This window comes from Ctenopharyngodon idella, chromosome 13 (genome assembly GCF_019924925.1).
Source record: "Ctenopharyngodon idella isolate HZGC_01 chromosome 13, HZGC01, whole genome shotgun sequence".
Lineage (NCBI taxonomy): Eukaryota > Metazoa > Chordata > Actinopteri > Cypriniformes > Xenocyprididae > Ctenopharyngodon > Ctenopharyngodon idella.
Genome location: NC_067232.1, coordinates 17,221,263 through 17,237,500, shown reverse-complemented (window position 1 = coordinate 17,237,500; position 16,238 = coordinate 17,221,263). Strand labels below are relative to the sequence as shown.

The 16,238-nt window shown below is 38.9% G+C and overlaps 1 protein-coding gene and 1 long non-coding RNA gene across 3 annotated transcripts in view; both read left to right on the top strand.

Annotated features, from left to right (window-relative positions):
- syt16 (synaptotagmin XVI) overlaps positions 1-4,570 on the top strand; it is a 31,581-nt gene extending 27,011 nt beyond the window's left edge. For both annotated transcript variants that reach the window (XM_051917828.1, XM_051917827.1), the window contains exons 6-7: positions 1,411-1,594; positions 2,515-4,570. In XM_051917828.1, the coding sequence (XP_051773788.1) occupies positions 1,411-1,594; positions 2,515-2,828 (498 nt within the window). In that variant the 3' untranslated portion in view covers positions 2,829-4,570. The remainder of the gene's footprint in view (positions 1-1,410; positions 1,595-2,514) is intronic.
- Positions 4,571-7,599: 3,029 nt separating this feature from the next.
- LOC127525341 (uncharacterized) lies at positions 7,600-15,968 on the top strand. The gene is made up of 4 exons (XR_007933311.1): positions 7,600-8,293; positions 9,875-9,975; positions 10,199-10,314; positions 14,069-15,968. It is a non-coding gene; the product is annotated as an uncharacterized LOC127525341 (long non-coding RNA).
- Positions 15,969-16,238: the final 270 nt, after the last annotated feature.

The window sequence follows — 16,238 nt, the reverse complement described above, 5'->3', positions numbered from 1 at the left end:
TAACCTGTGCAATTCATTAATTCAGGACACATTTACAAAAAAAAAAAATAGAAATGTATGCACTGGTACACAGTACCAGCACTTCTATATTTTAAGCTGCAGCGTACCCTCACTTTTTTTTTGCTTACCGGCACTTATCACATGTTGCCGGTACCAGGGACGTCACTAGGCCCTTTTTCTACTCAGCCCCTATTCACTATTTGTGATCGCCTCAGTCCCCTTAAAAACCTCATATGAAAACGGCAGCAGGCTTCGGCTCCTCCTTGTATTTTGGTCAGAGCTGTTCAGTGTGTTCTTCAGTCCGCAGTGGCGCAGGGCCAGTGTCAGAAGCAGAAGACAAGGTGTGTGTTTATTGACAGATTGTCATGATATCTGCAGGTCTTTGTCTTAAATGCCGTTTACATAATGTGATGCGGGAGCGATATTAGACAGACAGTTTCAACAATGATTTGTTGGTTTAACTTAAAGTAAGTAGCCTAACCTGGTTGCCTTCAAATTTTGAGTTCTTTTAAACTAAACATTTGAGTTGCTACAAAGAACTCAAAATATTATGCTATCTGAACAACATTTTAGAACTCAAAAACATATTATATATTGTTTGTATACTAGGCAGGAACAATAAATAATACAATAATATGAATCTATCAATTTGCCACTTCAAAGTGACATCACCAAACACATCCCTTTACTCTAAGGCTATAAATGTCACAATCAGCTGCTGGGTAATTATTTAGTAGAACAGAATAACTCCACATGATGTTTCTCTCTCTCTGCCATTCACTTTGATAATAATAATCCTGCTGATTTGACAAAAGATTTGTGAAAAGTTGTTTTAAAAAATCATGAAAATATATTTTACAGCTGCTTATCAAAGTGAATGACAGAGAGAATTGTACATGTACAATTGTACATATTGTACATGACAATATGTACACATGAACAGGTTTACAAATATTTAGCTTTACAGACTCAAAAAAATTTCTACAAGTTATCTTTTCTCTTTTTAAAAACTGGTCAGATATTAAAATGCTGGAACTTTTCTCAGGGTACCACCATATTTGTTTGCAAAGATTTGTACGCCCGTAAAGTTGTACTTAAGTAGAAGGGTTTACGTTTTAGAAGGTACACTGAAAAAAAGGTGTAGGATTTACTTTGAAACAATTGTCTTTCAGAAATTTCTAGTGAATTTATCAAATAGTTACAAAGAAATGGCAAGTAAGACGTTGAATTAAATGTGAAATTTTGAAGTAGAAAGACTGAAATGGTATTTTCTTGTTTCTTTACAACTTTGAAAAATCTTTTTTTTTTTTTTTTTTTACAGTGTATTCATGTGTTGAAAAACTGTTTCACTACACTTTACATACAAATACCAACTAATTAGGTCATTGGCATCTCTCCATCTCCCTGCAGACAATAGACTCCCAGGTGTCTTTCAGCGCACAGAGTGACAGTGCTTCCTCCAGTCAGTCTGTGTCTCACGGTGGAAATCCAGAACTACTGCTGGGATTATCGTACAACGCCACCACAGGACGACTGTCTGTGGAGATCATTAAAGGCAGCCACTTCCGTAACTTCGCACTCAACAGACCTCCAGGTAAACACGCCGTCCCCCTCACACTAACAGAGGCTCAGAAACACATTCACAGGCATCATTAGACCTTCAGGAGTGACTCTTGAGCAAATAACCTTTTGTAAAGCCGTCTGATATTGATTCAGAGTAAATGTACTGCAATAAATCCTTTCTAAACGAACGAGCTGCTAGAACACACATTTGTACATGCACATTTTGAATGCGTCATCCTCACACGTGTTGTGGGTCAAACATAGGGCTCTTAGAGTTCTATAGAGATCTATTACAGTCACATCTCACAGTGATGCTCCTGGGTGAATAGAGTTACAGGACATTTAATCGATCACAGAGCCACAGATCTTTTTCACACACTTCTTGCATCAAGTCGATGAGTCACCACTGGAGAAAACCACACATACATACACAGACAGACACATAATCTGTTATCATGCTGAGTCACAGTTTTGTGTTAGTGATCATCTTAAGCCAAGTGTCTAAATTAAACTGTTTACTTCAAAAGAAAAACAATATTTGTTACTGTACCATCCTATTCTACGTTTAAAACATTTTTATGTCTTTTAAAGGGATAGTTCACCCAAAAATGAAAATTACCCCATGATTTACTCACCCTCAAGCCATCCTAGGTGTATATGATTTTGAAGCCCAAAAAATATGATGAATATAAAGTTCAAAAGAAGAGCTTTTATTTGAAATAGAAATCTTTTGTAACATAAATGTCACTTTTGACACGTGTCCTTGCTGAATAAAAGTATTAATTTCTAAAAGAAAAAAAAAAACCTTATGGCCTCAAACTTTTGAATGGTAGTGTAAATTAATTACTGTGTCTAAAAATCCCACATTTACAAGTAAAGCTTTTAATATCCAATTATCCAATCCAAATATTATTATCCAATAACAAAATATGACCCGTCTTTCTCTTTCAGACACGTTTGGTAAGCTCTCGCTGTTGAACTCTATGGGACAGGAGATATCCCGCTGTAAGACATCCATCCGTCGCAGTCAGCCGAATCCGGTCTTCAAGGAGACGTTTGTCTTCCAGGTGGCGCTGTTCCAACTGTCCGATGTCACATTAATGGTCTCCATTTACAATCGGCGGAATATGAAACGCAAGGAGATGATTGGCTGGGTGGCTCTGGGCCAGAACAGCAGCGGTGAGGAGGAACTTCTTCACTGGCAGGACATGAAGGAGGGCGGAAACCAACAGGTCTGCCGCTGGCACACACTACTGGAGGCTTAGAGGAGAGAGATAGAAATATAATCACTCGTACTGAACTGTGTTCAGCTGGAAATTCCTTTAGGAAGGAGGAGACAGCCAAGGCCAAAAATACCCACAAAAAACGGGAATGAGCAAGCAACTTTTAACACTATCAAACAAAGATAAGGCATGTATTTATGAAAATCTTGGAAGCACAAAGAAACACCCACGCCACACCACTCTTCTTCTCCCTGAAAGTACTTAATGCAGCCTCTTATCTGGTACCCAGGAAATGACATCATGGCGTAATATACAGGACTACTCTATTTAACCCCAGCAGCAACCATTCAAAACGTATTATTGCCCGAGCCACCGTGATTGCCGCCTAGTGATTTAATGAATGGAGGATTGATTTGAAATGATTAAATGCCTTTCTTCAGATGATTTTAAGCCTCAAGTTCAGACCCACACCAAAACATGTTGAAGGTTATTGGTGAGGGTTTTGAAAGACCAAATGAGTGGAAAACTGCACTTACATTCATGCTCTCCTACTGATGACACTGAAGCTGTTTCTTTTTATTACATTTTACATTTTTATTACATTTTACATAAAAATATGCTATAATTTATAGTCCTGGGACAGTGTTATGATAAAAGTTAGGATACTTTTATAATGCTGTTAAAAGGGGTGCACAAGTTATCCATATCAGAATAAGCAATATCAGCAAATGACCCAGAAATGAAATTTCTGTCATTATTTACTCACCCACATGATGTTCCAAGCTGTATATCATTCTTCTGTGGAACACAAAAGTTGCATTTTTGAACTCTTTTCAGTAATGGAAGTGAATGAGGGCTGGCGCTGTCAGGCTTCAAAAAGACTAATTTTATTTCTTTGAAAAATTTTGACATCCAACATTGATCTTACTCTGCATGTTTATGAGTGAATCTGATCAGCGAATTAATCCTTTCAATGATCTAGTTCACAAAAATGGTGTAAATGATTCATTTGAATGAACTGATCTGGTTCTCGGGTTCATCTGAATCAATGACTAACTCTTTTCTCAAGTTGCGTACGATGGTTGTTTAAAGCAAGTTGTTTAAAAAAATCTTGCGAAAAAATGGTACTGCGGTGACTGTTACTGACTGTTTAAATCTAGCGGGTTTGGTGTCTCGTGTTTCAAATCCAATAACACTGGTTGTGACAATTCTCTCTGACCAATCAGTGATCTGCAGTGTTTACACGTCATATTTTAGTTTCGGTACGGCTTGCTCCCGAGGTGGTACAATTAAACGAGCCGTACCGTGCCGTACCGAGCCGTACCATGCAGTGGAAAAGCGCCGTAAATGATCTGATGGTGCTTGTGAATCTGTTTTGAAGCTTGAAAGCTCTGATCCCCATTCATTGTAATTGCATGGAAAGAGACCAATCACCAAAAATAGTCCGTACACGCAGCACAGACACTTATGCATGTCCAAGAAAATCTTTTTCAGACAATCCCAACACTGTCCTCATGACATTAAAACCCAAACTCTTTTTTTAATGCATGTCTGTAATGCTTTATGCATATATAAAGTGCCTGATCTTGTCAAATCTATATGGAGTTTTCATTTATAGCCAGTGATATTGGAGATTAGCATGGAAAACTCTGAAACATTACAGATGCATGGACCTCTGTGTTTTAAAAATCAATAGTGCCTGTTTTGCATGCCTTCAAATAGTCTTTTTGAAGATAAATGCATATATTTTTGTCTGTCATTAAACACATATCCCTAAGACATGACATTGGCTGGCAATATTGTTTTATTTCGTTATGATTTAGAATGGTAATAAATCTTTATTCACGTAACACTGATTATGCATTGATCTTAGTGTATCACAGCTGTAAAAATAGGTGATACTGGTAGAGAATTTTTTTTTTATTTATTTATTTTTATTGAGAGTAACCAAACATATGACCTCATATCTGGTAATCAGGCAGATTGAAAGGGTGTATGAAAGTGCCAGAAGAGAGTGTGTGTTTATTTATTTATTTATTTTAGTGCTGTCATTCATTAATAAAATAACCAATTTATTTTCATTTGTAATTAATCATGATCAAACGCACCTATAACATTGAGGTTTTTAATTTTTTATATTTTTATTCAAAGTTTTTATATTTTTATATTCTACTTTCACATTGAATCTCCAAAATAAGGTATAAAACAACAAGTCAGGCTGGTTCAGATTTGTACCTGTCCCTGCTACAGTAAAATGCACAAAAAAAGTTTTGTTGTTGTTGTTTTTGACTCATGTAACCTTGTAAACGGTGCTTTAAGATTTTCAGGTAGGTCTAACAGGTAAACATACAGAAATTGAATAGCAGCAGGTTTATTAAGCCCAAAGTATACTTCAGCCATCCGCGTCTGCACACCATCCGCATGACGTAATTTTTGTCATCAAGAGGGTCCACGGACGTCTGCACACCCCATCCGCATGCAGCCCAATTTTTGAAATCATGCGGAGCGGAACACGGAAAATGAAGTATAGCTGGGTATACTTCATTTTCCACATTCCGCTCCGTCTCACGCACAGTTGAGCACACAAGCCATTCGAAATATACTCCTTTGGCCATGAGCGTGGAAAGACGCGTTCGGTGCATGCGCACTATTTGGTGGACTGCTGTTTTCAAGCGCTCAAGTCACTCATACATGCGTGTTGTATGGCAGACTGTTTGCACGGTCTCAAAAATTGGGCTGCATGCGGACGGGGTGTGCGGATGTCCGCTGACCCTCCTGATGACGAAAATTACGTCATGCAGATGGTGTGCGGACGGCCGAAGTACAGGTGCTGGTCATATAATTAGAATATCATCAAAAAGTTGATTTATTTCACTAATTCCATTAAAAAAGTGAAACTTGTATATTATATTCATTCATTACACACAGACTGATATATTTCAAATGTTTATTTCTTTTAATTTTGATGATTATAACTGACAACTAAGGAAAATCCCAAATTCAGTATCGCAGAAAATTAGAATATTGTGAAAAGGTTCAATATTGAAGACACCTGGTGCCACACTCTAATCAGCTAATTAACTCAAAACACCTGCAAAGGCCTTTAAATGGTCTCTCAGTCTAGTTCTGTAGGCTACACAATCATGTGGAAGACTGCTGACTTGACAGTTGTCCAAAAGACGACCATTGACACCTTGCACAAGGAGGGCAAGACACAAAAGTTCATTGCAAAAGAGGCTGGCTGTTCACAGAGCTCTGTGTCCAAGCACTTTAATAGAGAGGCGAAGGGAAGGAAAAGATGTGGTAGAAAAAAGTGTACAAGCAATAGGGATAACCGCACCCTGGAGAGGATTGTGAAACAAAACCCATTCAAAAATGTGGGGGAGATTCACAAAGAGTGGACTGCAGCTGGAGTCAGTGCTTCAAGAACCACTACGCACAGACGTATGCAAGACATGGGTTTCAGCTGTCGCATTCCTTGTGTCAAGCCACTCTTGAACAATAGACAGCGTCAGAAGCGTCTCGCCTGGGCTAAAGACAAAAAGGACTGGACTGCTGCTGAGTGGTCCAAAGTTATGTTCTCTGATGAAAGTAAATTTTGCATTTCCTTTGGAAATCAGGGTCCCAGAGTCTGGAGGAAGAGAGGAGAGGCACACAATCCACGTTGCTTGAGGTCCAGTGTAAAGTTTCCACAGTCAGTGATGGTTTGGGGTGCCATGTCATCTGCTGGTGTTGGTCCACTGTGTTTTCTGAGGTCCAAGGTCAACGCAGCCGTATACCAGGAAGTTTTAGAGCCCTTCATGCTTCCTGCTGCTGACCAACTTTATGGAGATGCAGATTTCATTTTCCAACAGGACTTGGCACCTGCACACAGTGCCAAAGCTACCAGTACCTGGTTTAAGGACCATGGTATCCCTGTTCTTAATTGGCCAGCAAACTCGCCTGACCTTAACCCCATAGAAAATCTATGGGGTATTGTGAAGAGGATTGTTGCAGACCCAACAATGCAGAAGAGCTGAAGGCCACTATCAGAGCAACCTGGGCTCTTATAACACCTGAGCAGTGCCACAGACTGATCGACTCCATGCCACGTCGCATTGCTGCAGTAATTCAGGCAAAAGGAGCCCCAACTAAGTATTGAGTGCTGTACATGCTCATACTTTTCATGTTCATACTTTTCACTTGGCCAAGATTTCTAAAAATCCTTTTTTTGTATTGGTCTTAAGTAATATTCTAATTTTCTGAGATACTGAATTTGGGATTTTCCTTAGTTGTCAGTTATAATCATCAAAATTAAAAGAAATAAACATTTGAAATATATCAGTCTGTGTGTAATGAATGAATATAATATACAAGTTTCACTTTTTGAATGGAATTAGTGAAATAAATCAACTTTTTGATGATATTCTAATTATATGACCAGCACCTGTATACTTTAGGGTTTAGGCTGCTGTCACTTTAAGACCTGACGCATGTGACAGGAATCTGACATCCTATTTTCTCAAAACTCTTTACTTTCATTTAACACTTTTTAACTAATTTAGGACTGCTTATGAGGATACTTGACAAAATGGGAATTTTTACAAAATATTGTGTGTTTTTGTCCATTCAAGTGTGAAAGAGAACTCAATGCGGCGCTGGCGCGCTGTCTGAAGTGGCTTTTGCGCGGGTTTTGGGTGTTTGTTCACACAGAGCCGCTTCACAGACAGTGCGCGCTAGTACAGATTTGAGTTATCTTTTTGCGTCTTATCGCGCTTAAATGGTTTAATAGCACTTGAATGAATGATAGCGTGATCATATGTAGCACAAAGTATGGCAGAAAAAACGGATGCTGCGTATTTTTAACGCATTAAACTGAAAAATAATAATAATTTCAAAATTAATGCGTTAATCTTGACAGCCGTAATTTATTTATTTATTTACTGTTTGCGTATGGGAGTGGAAGAATCGCTTAAGCTCGAAGGATAAAGCTTGGAGATGTGAGGTTAAAAGATCATTAAGAGGTTTTGATATGCTCGGATATTATATGGCCACTTATGTATGCCAGTGAGATAAGTTATAGTAGTACTGTATTTGAGCAATAAAACCTTTCAAAACTGAAAATGATTATAAGGAGATAAACCGTATTATTTAAAGAAATACGCAACCAGAGAGAGGAGGAGGAAACGCAGCAAGCAGAGGATGCGAGAAGAATAGAGTTTGATGCTGGAGCGTCATCATTGCCTAGTGACTCTCCTAGCAACAGGAAACATCTGTTTCAGTGTCGACCAATCAGGAGCCGGTGCAGTCTGTTATTGCTCTCTGAACAGAAAGGGGATATTTTAAGAGCCGAGAGTGAGCCGAATACTACAGGGATTATATCAAAAGCAAGACTTCGACATCTGGGGGCGAAGCGTCAAGCTCACGCGGAGCTGAAAGCGGCTACATTCGGCACAATATGAGCTGTTTTGAGCCTCTGATCTGATGAACGCGCGTGCAGGGACTGTTAATGTGGCTTTATAAATAAGGTAGGATCATTTTACCTTTCATATTGATTTTCATTTCTGTTTTCCGTGAGCGTACTTAAAACCTTATATTTTTGCTGCATGTATTTGTTTATTTTGCAACAGTTATAGGGGATGCAATTAAATAATAGTACTACTACATATAACAGACCCATTTTATAGTTTGATTTTTTTTTTTTTTTTTGGAAAATGCTCGTTCTGTGATTCATTCATTGGCGTGACAGTTGAGCTGATTATACTGCACTATAACATTACGCATGCATATGTTGGACTTTCAGTTATTAAATGTACTTATTTGGTACACAATAAAATAGAAAAAGGAAAAAAAAATTCTTAAAAGATAATGTAACATGCTACAGTAAAGAACAGCTACGGTTAAAAATCAGTTTTAGCGTAAATTATAGGCTTTCAATTTTACTGCAGAATATTCAAAAAAAAAAAATTTGTTGTTGTTTTTTTTTAAAGTAAAGAGTATAAATTAATTTATCATTTACGGAAAAATTATATATTTAAAGATGCACTTAGTAATTTTTTTCCTCATTAAAAAGTTTTACCCCTAAAAACTGATTAGTATAAAAATTCCTAAAAAAAATGACTAGCATAATTAAAGATGTTTCATTTTGGAACGAGTTACCTCATGTGGGTCATAATATCATTCATATTGATATCACATGACCAGATAACACTGCATCTTGGTAACCCTAATTTTTGGACAATTTTGCTGAATGAATCATACCTGAATGCTAATTACATTTCTATTAGAAAGCGAAAAATTATTGCTTTTGCATGGTGTTGGATCCATATATTGCTATACTGGCCAGAGTGCACCTTTATCAAGGCAAAAAAAAAATTTTTACTACTTTCATGTTAAAATATTGTTAAAATAAAAAAATATCAATTGTCTTAATTATAATATTTAAGAATACTGTGATTAAAAATAATTTATGGTGAATGGGACGTTGCAGAATTCTCTTGCATGAACATCATATGAACTTTATGTCATCATGTTGCTTTATAAATCTGTGTCCACATTTTAATAGCTCAAACAGATTGGCAGGACCTGTGTTAAAATTATTTAAAAATGTTTACAATTTAATCAAGTTTAGAACTCATACAGTCACCAAAATGGCATCAAATATCGTCCCTGTATTTGTATAGTTTAACCAAATGTAACCAAAAGAAACTACAGTGAAGACAAATACCTTACTGGTTTATATTCTCTCTCTCTCTCTCTCTCTCTCTCTCTCTCAAGCACACAAACTCACACGCAGCCCACACTAATCTACCCACCCACGGTTATTGCGCGCCGCACCGCTGTTGACAGAGCACGAGACATCTCTCTTTGAACATGATAAATGAAACGCAGCAGCAAGACATCGTGCAGCTGCCTGCAGATGCCATTACATTTATACTGCATGATTTGTTTTTGCTTCTTTGAGACAGAACTACACTGATCTGTATATAAGAGATTGGGGCTAGATGTCACACATTCACACCAATATAACTTTTGTGAACTGAAATCGCATAGAAAAAAGTAGGATCCAGTAAACTATACTCTCTTGCTCTCTTTTTCTCTCTGACTAGGAACCAATAGGCAATGTGTGTGAGCCAGAGGAAAGAGCCTCAGGTGAATAGAGGATTTGTCAGAGAGGCGTGTGAGTGTGTCTGCGTGAAGCAGTCCTCAGGTAATTAAAATTCACAACACACACAGACATTGTTACATAACACACTGACTATAGTCTAACCTAATCCACTTTATGGCATATAGTGTTTGAGGACACAGCATTGTTTTAAAGTGAATTGTCATCCTCAGCAAGAGATTGAAAGAGAGATCTATTTGTAAAAATCCAATTTTCAATCCAGTTGCAAAGCCACAGTTTCACAGAATCCTTGTCTGCTCACCTGCAGGGTCTTTCCTCTAAGAGTGCCCTCAACGGTCGACAACGTCGAAAGTTGCCTACTTTAAGCGAAAATATGCGGAAGAGGAGGATGTTCAGGGAAGCCTACATGGATATTTACAAAAAGTGAGTGTCGGCTGATATGTGCTGAAACAGTGCTGATTTGTTGTGCACCACTCAGATCTGAACTGAGAATGACTTAAATTCCAGTTCAGTTTCTGAATTTGAATTGAGGAAGCAAACAGGATGCAGAATTGCAATTCAAATTTGAAAGAAAGGAAGTATAATTACAATGAATTGACATTCAAATAAATTCACATAACTGGAACTTTGAATATTGGCTTGTCAGAGTCTTTTTTTAAAAGTTTTTAAAAAAGTTTGGAAGGTTACAGTTAGATAGATAGATACATACATACAACCCGAATTCCAGAAATGGGACGTTTTTTAAATTTGAATAAAATGAAAACTAAAAGACTTTCAAATCACATGAGCCAACATTTTATTCACAATAGAACATAGATAACATAACAAATGTTTAAACTGAGAAATTTTACAATTTTATGCACAAAATGAGCTCATTTCAAATTTGATGCCTGCTACAGGTCTCAAAATAGTTGGGACGGGGGCATGTTTACCATGGTGTAGCATCTCCTCTTCTTTTCAAAACAGTTTGAAGATGTCTGGGCATCAAGGTTATGAGTTTCTGGAGTTTTGGTGTTGGAATTTGGTCCCGTTCTTGCCTGATATAGGTTTCCAGCTGCTGAAGAGTTTGTGGTCGTCTTTGACATATTTTTCGTTTAATGATGCGCCAAATGTTCTCTATAAGTGAAAGATCTGGACTGCAGGCAGGCCAATTTAGCACCTGCACTCTTCTACAATGAAGCCATGCTGTTGTAATAGCTGCAGTATATGGTTTTGCATTGTCCTGCTGAAATACACAAGGTCTTCCCTGAAATAGACGTCATCTGGAGCGGAGCATATGTTGCTACCTTTCAGCATTCATAGTGCCTTCCAAAACATGCAAGCTGCCCATACCGTATGCACTTATGCACCCCCATACCATCAGAGATGCTGGCTTTTGAACTGAACGCTGATAACACGCTTGAAGGTCTCCCTCCTCTTTAGCCCGGAGGACACGGCGTCCGTGATTTCCAACAAGAATGTCAAATTTAGACTTGTTTGACCATAGAAAACTTTTCCACTTTAAAAACAGTCCATTTTAAATGAGCCTTGGCCAACAGGACATGATGGCGCTTCTGGACCATGTTCACATATGGCTTCCTTTTTGCATGATAGAGCTTTAGTTGGCATCAGCAGATGGCACGGCGGATTGTGTTTACCGACAGTGGTTTCTGGAAGTATTCCTGGGCCCATTGACACAATCATGCTGATGAGTGATGCAGTGTCGTCTGAGGGCCTGAAGACCACGGGCATCCAATAAAGTTCTTTGGCCGTGTCCCTTACGCACAGAGATTTCTCCAGTTTCTCTGAATCTTTTGATGAAGTTATGCACTGTAGATGATGAGATTTGCAAAGCCTTTGCAATTTGATGTTGAGGAACATTGTTTTTAAAGTATTCCACAATCTTTTTACGCACTCTTTCACAGCTCTGCCCATCTTTACTTCTGAGAGACTCTGCCTCTCTAAGACATCCCTTTTATAGCTAATCATGTTACAGACCTGATATCAATTAACTTAATTAGTTGCTAGATGTTCTCCCAGCTGAATCTTTTCAAAATTTCTTGCTTTTTCAGCCATTTGTTGCCCCCATGCCAACTTTTTTGAGACCTGTAGCAGGCATCAAATTTGAAATGAGCTCATTTAGTGGATAAAAGTGTAAAATTTCTCAGTTTAAACATTTGTTATGTTATCTATGTTCTATTGTGAATAAAATATTGGCTCATGTGATTTGAAAGTCTTTTAGTTTTCATTTTATTCAAATTTAAAAATGTCCCAACATTTCCGGAATTCAGGTTGTAGATGGATGGATGGATGGATGGATAGATAGATACAGTATCTCACAGAAGTGAGTACACCCCTCACATTTTTGTAAATATTTTGTTATATCTTTTCATGTGACAACACTGAAGAAATGACGCTTTGCTACAATGTAAAGTAGTGAGTGTACAGCTTGTATAACAGTGTAAATTTGCTGTCCCCTCAAAATAACTCAACACACAGCCATTAATGTCTAAACCGCTGGCCACAAAAGTGAGTACACCCCTAAGTGAAAATGTCCAAATTGGGACCAAAGTGTCAATATTTTGTGTGGCCACCATTATTTTCCAGCACTGCCTTAACCCTCTTGGGCATGGAGTTCACCAGAGCTTCACAGGTTGCCACTGGAGTCCTCTTCCACTCCTCCATGACGACATCACGGAGCTGGTGGACGTTAGAGACCTTGCGCTCCTCCACCTTCCGTTTGAGGATGCCCCACAGATGCTCAATAGGGTTTAGGTCTGGAGACATGCTTGGCCAGTCCATCACCTTTACCCTCATTTTCTTTAGCAAGGCAGTGGTTGTCTTGGAGGTGTGTTTGGGGTCGTTATCATGTTGGAATACTGCCCTGCGGCCCAGTCTCCGAAGGGAGGGGATCATGCTCTGCTCATTCATGGTTCCCTCAATGAACTGTAGCTCCCCAGTGCCGGCAGCATTCATGCAGCCCCAGACCATGACACTCCCACCACCATACTTGACTGTAGGCAAGACACACTTGTCTTTGTACTCCTCACCTGGTTGCCGCCACACACGCTTGACACCATCTGAACCAAATAAGTTCATCTTGGTCTCATCAGACCACAGGACATGGTTCCAGTAATCCATGTCCTTAGTCTGCTTGTCTTCAGCAAACTGTTTGCGGGCTTTCTTGTGCATTATCTTTAGAAGAGGCTTTCTTCTGGGACAACAGCCATGCAGACCAATTTGATGCAGTGTGCGGCGTATGGTCTGAGCACTGACAGGCTGACCCCCCACCCCTTCAACCTCTGCAGCAATGTTGGCAGCACTCATACGTCTATTTCCCAAGCACAACCTCTGGATATGACGCTGAGCACGTGCTCTCAACTTCTTTGGTCGACCATGGCGAGGCCTGTTCTGAGTGGAACCTGTCCTGTTAAACCGCTGTATGGTCTTGGCCACCTTGCTGCAGCTCAGTTTCAGGGTCTTGGTAATCTTCTTATAGCCTACGCCATCTTTATGTAGAGCAACAATTCTTTTTTTCAGATCCTCAGAGAGTTCTTTGCCATGAGGTGCCATGTTGAACTTCCAGTGACCAGTATGAGAGAGTGAGAGTGATAACACCAAATTTAACACACCTGCTCCCCATTCACACCTGAGACTTTGTAACACTAACAAGTCACATGACACCGGGGAGAGAAAATGGCTAATTGGGCCCAATTTGTACATTTTCACTTAGGGGTGTACTCACTTTTGTGGCCAGCAGTTTAGACATTAATGACTGTGTGTTGAGTTATTTTGAGGGGACAGCAAATTTACACTGTTATACAAGCTGTAAAATCACTACTTTACATTGTAGCAAAGTGTCATTTCTTCAGTGTTGTCACATGAAAAGATATAATAAAATATTTACGAAAGTGTGAGGGGTGTACTCACTTCTGTGAGATACTGTAGATAGATAGATAGATAGATAGATAGATAGATAGATAGGACAACAGAATGATACAATGATAGTCATTCCAATTAAATTTATTTCAATTTAAAAAATAAATCAGTTGTCACATATATCCACCATGTCTGTCTTTCTGATCCTATCTGTCACCCTCTTTGATTCAGTTGCCCATTTCATGTCAACAACCCAGTCACATCAACCTGTCCCTGTCATCTTCCAACTGTCTCTCCTTACCTGTCCCTCTCCCCTCAGCACCTGATCCTGCGTGAGGAGCGCAGCTGCATCTTGCGCCTATCTCTGCAGAAGCTGCGTTTCCTAGACGACCCCGAGGCTTACCTCCGCCGCTCCGTGCTCATCAACAACCTGCTACGCAAGATCCACCTGGACGAAGCCCAGAGGGAAAGAGAGAAACAGAGAGATGACAAGGAGGAGGAGCAGGAGACAGAGAGGAGGCGGAAGAGACTGAAGGTGGTGCTCCAGGAGTTCCAGCAGTACAAGCTGCTGCCGTACTCACCCTCCCCAGCCACGTGCATCTGTGGCCTGGGGAGCTGCCACACCCTGCCTCCTGATCATGGAGCTTCAGTGCTACTCTACCACTTGGATGATAAAGGATAAGATATCATCGTGTGTATGCACGGGATTTCCAACTGTCCATGACTGATTTCCAGGAGCCAGCAAAAAGGGGGATTCGGGTTTGTGTGCATTTGTGCTTGTGCAAGTCTGCTGGTGAGCATGAGCTCTGTGGTTTGTGACGTAACAGGTGTCCGCCCATATCAGGGTGTATTTTTCCAAGTGGAAAAAGACAACATCATATTGTTATCACTGCCTCGCTCTGTTAATCTGAACTTTGACCACAGATGTTTTGTTTTAATAAATTTGCTTGAGTGACTTATAATCTTAAACACTGTTTTCAGGGATAAAAAAGGCAAACAAAAGCCATGCACCTTGTGGTTGTTATGTTATAAAAAAAAATTAAATGAAATTGTCAGTTTCAAAATCCTTGTTGCTCCTAAGGTTGGAGTGATTTTACTTGCTCTGAAATGAACTTTTTTGTGCGTGTAAGTGGCTACATATGTCGAACTAGCTAATGTTTTTTTATTAAGTTCTCATACCTTTAACAAACAAACAAATAAAAAAATAAAACAAAGAATATATGGAGATGTATGAGGGAAAATAAGTAAAACTAATATTTCTTTCAAGGCCTTCTGGTTTTTTCAGCTTAAACAGGGTCTCTAGTGACATGCAACTTTCATAATAGTAAAACAAAAACAAAAAAAATGTAAACGGTTCATTTGCATTTGCTACTTGTGTTTAATTAAGGTCTTTGCATACAGCCTTTTGAGGCTTTTGGCAGAAACTGTTATGTTAAGGTGACTCTGCCATCTAGTGTTATGGCAGTGAATTCTCCGCTACTTTAATTCATTCATTTCAATCATCTCTACTACCTGCAGTTTATAATGCTGTTTTACAGTCATCTGAAGGTAGTCAATTGATAGTAATTTAGTTATTCAGTCCAGTTTGTCCCAATGCCTCATTTGTACACACATGGATTTTCTACATTTCTGTCTCTTTAATATCTGGATCTGGAAACACTAACTGTGTGGGTGTTGGAATATCTCCTAGCAATGACCTACATTCAGTGCAAAAACCCACGGTTTATGACTAACAGGGAAAACAAGGTATACATGCTCAATGTAGTGTAAAATCTCCCACTCTCTTTTACACAGAACCTCAGATGATCCTGTTCTCATCTCATATCGCTGTGCATGTCTCACATGTTGGTTACACAAGGTTTTCTAACAGGCAAAGTAGTGCAAAAATATTTTGGTACAGTATATAATGACTGGTACTTTTATCATTGATATTTTGTGTGTTTGTTTATGCACATTTGTATGTGTAATGTATTTTTTTCAATATCTGAATGTAATTTACTGAGATCTAAATTCAGAGTGCTATCTTTTGGACATTTCAAAGCATAGACATGGATATCCAGTTTATTTTGAAATGGAGCTATTTTTTGTTTCAAAGAGAACATTATTCCTCAGAGAATTAAGTGCTATTTTGCCAAAAGATTTAAAAGTAGCATATACGAGAATTGTCTATTTTCATGGCACTGCAGTCAAATAAAATAAAATATTGAATGTTTCACTCAGTCCTTTTTCTTTAGCCTATCTGTGTAAATAAATATATGCAAATAAAAAAGGTATGATTTCATCATTATGCATCATATTTATCATCATGTGCGGCAGCTCTCGAGTCCTTAAAGTGATGACGTCACCCCTACATGAACCTCTCCGCACCATTGGGCGGAGTTGCTAAACGTTTCCTACACAAAAGTTGACTTAATTACTCCAGAGGGCGCTTTGTGGCACAAAGAAGCCGAATTCTAAAATCTCAGGTCTTTTTGGTTCCACTGTTGACA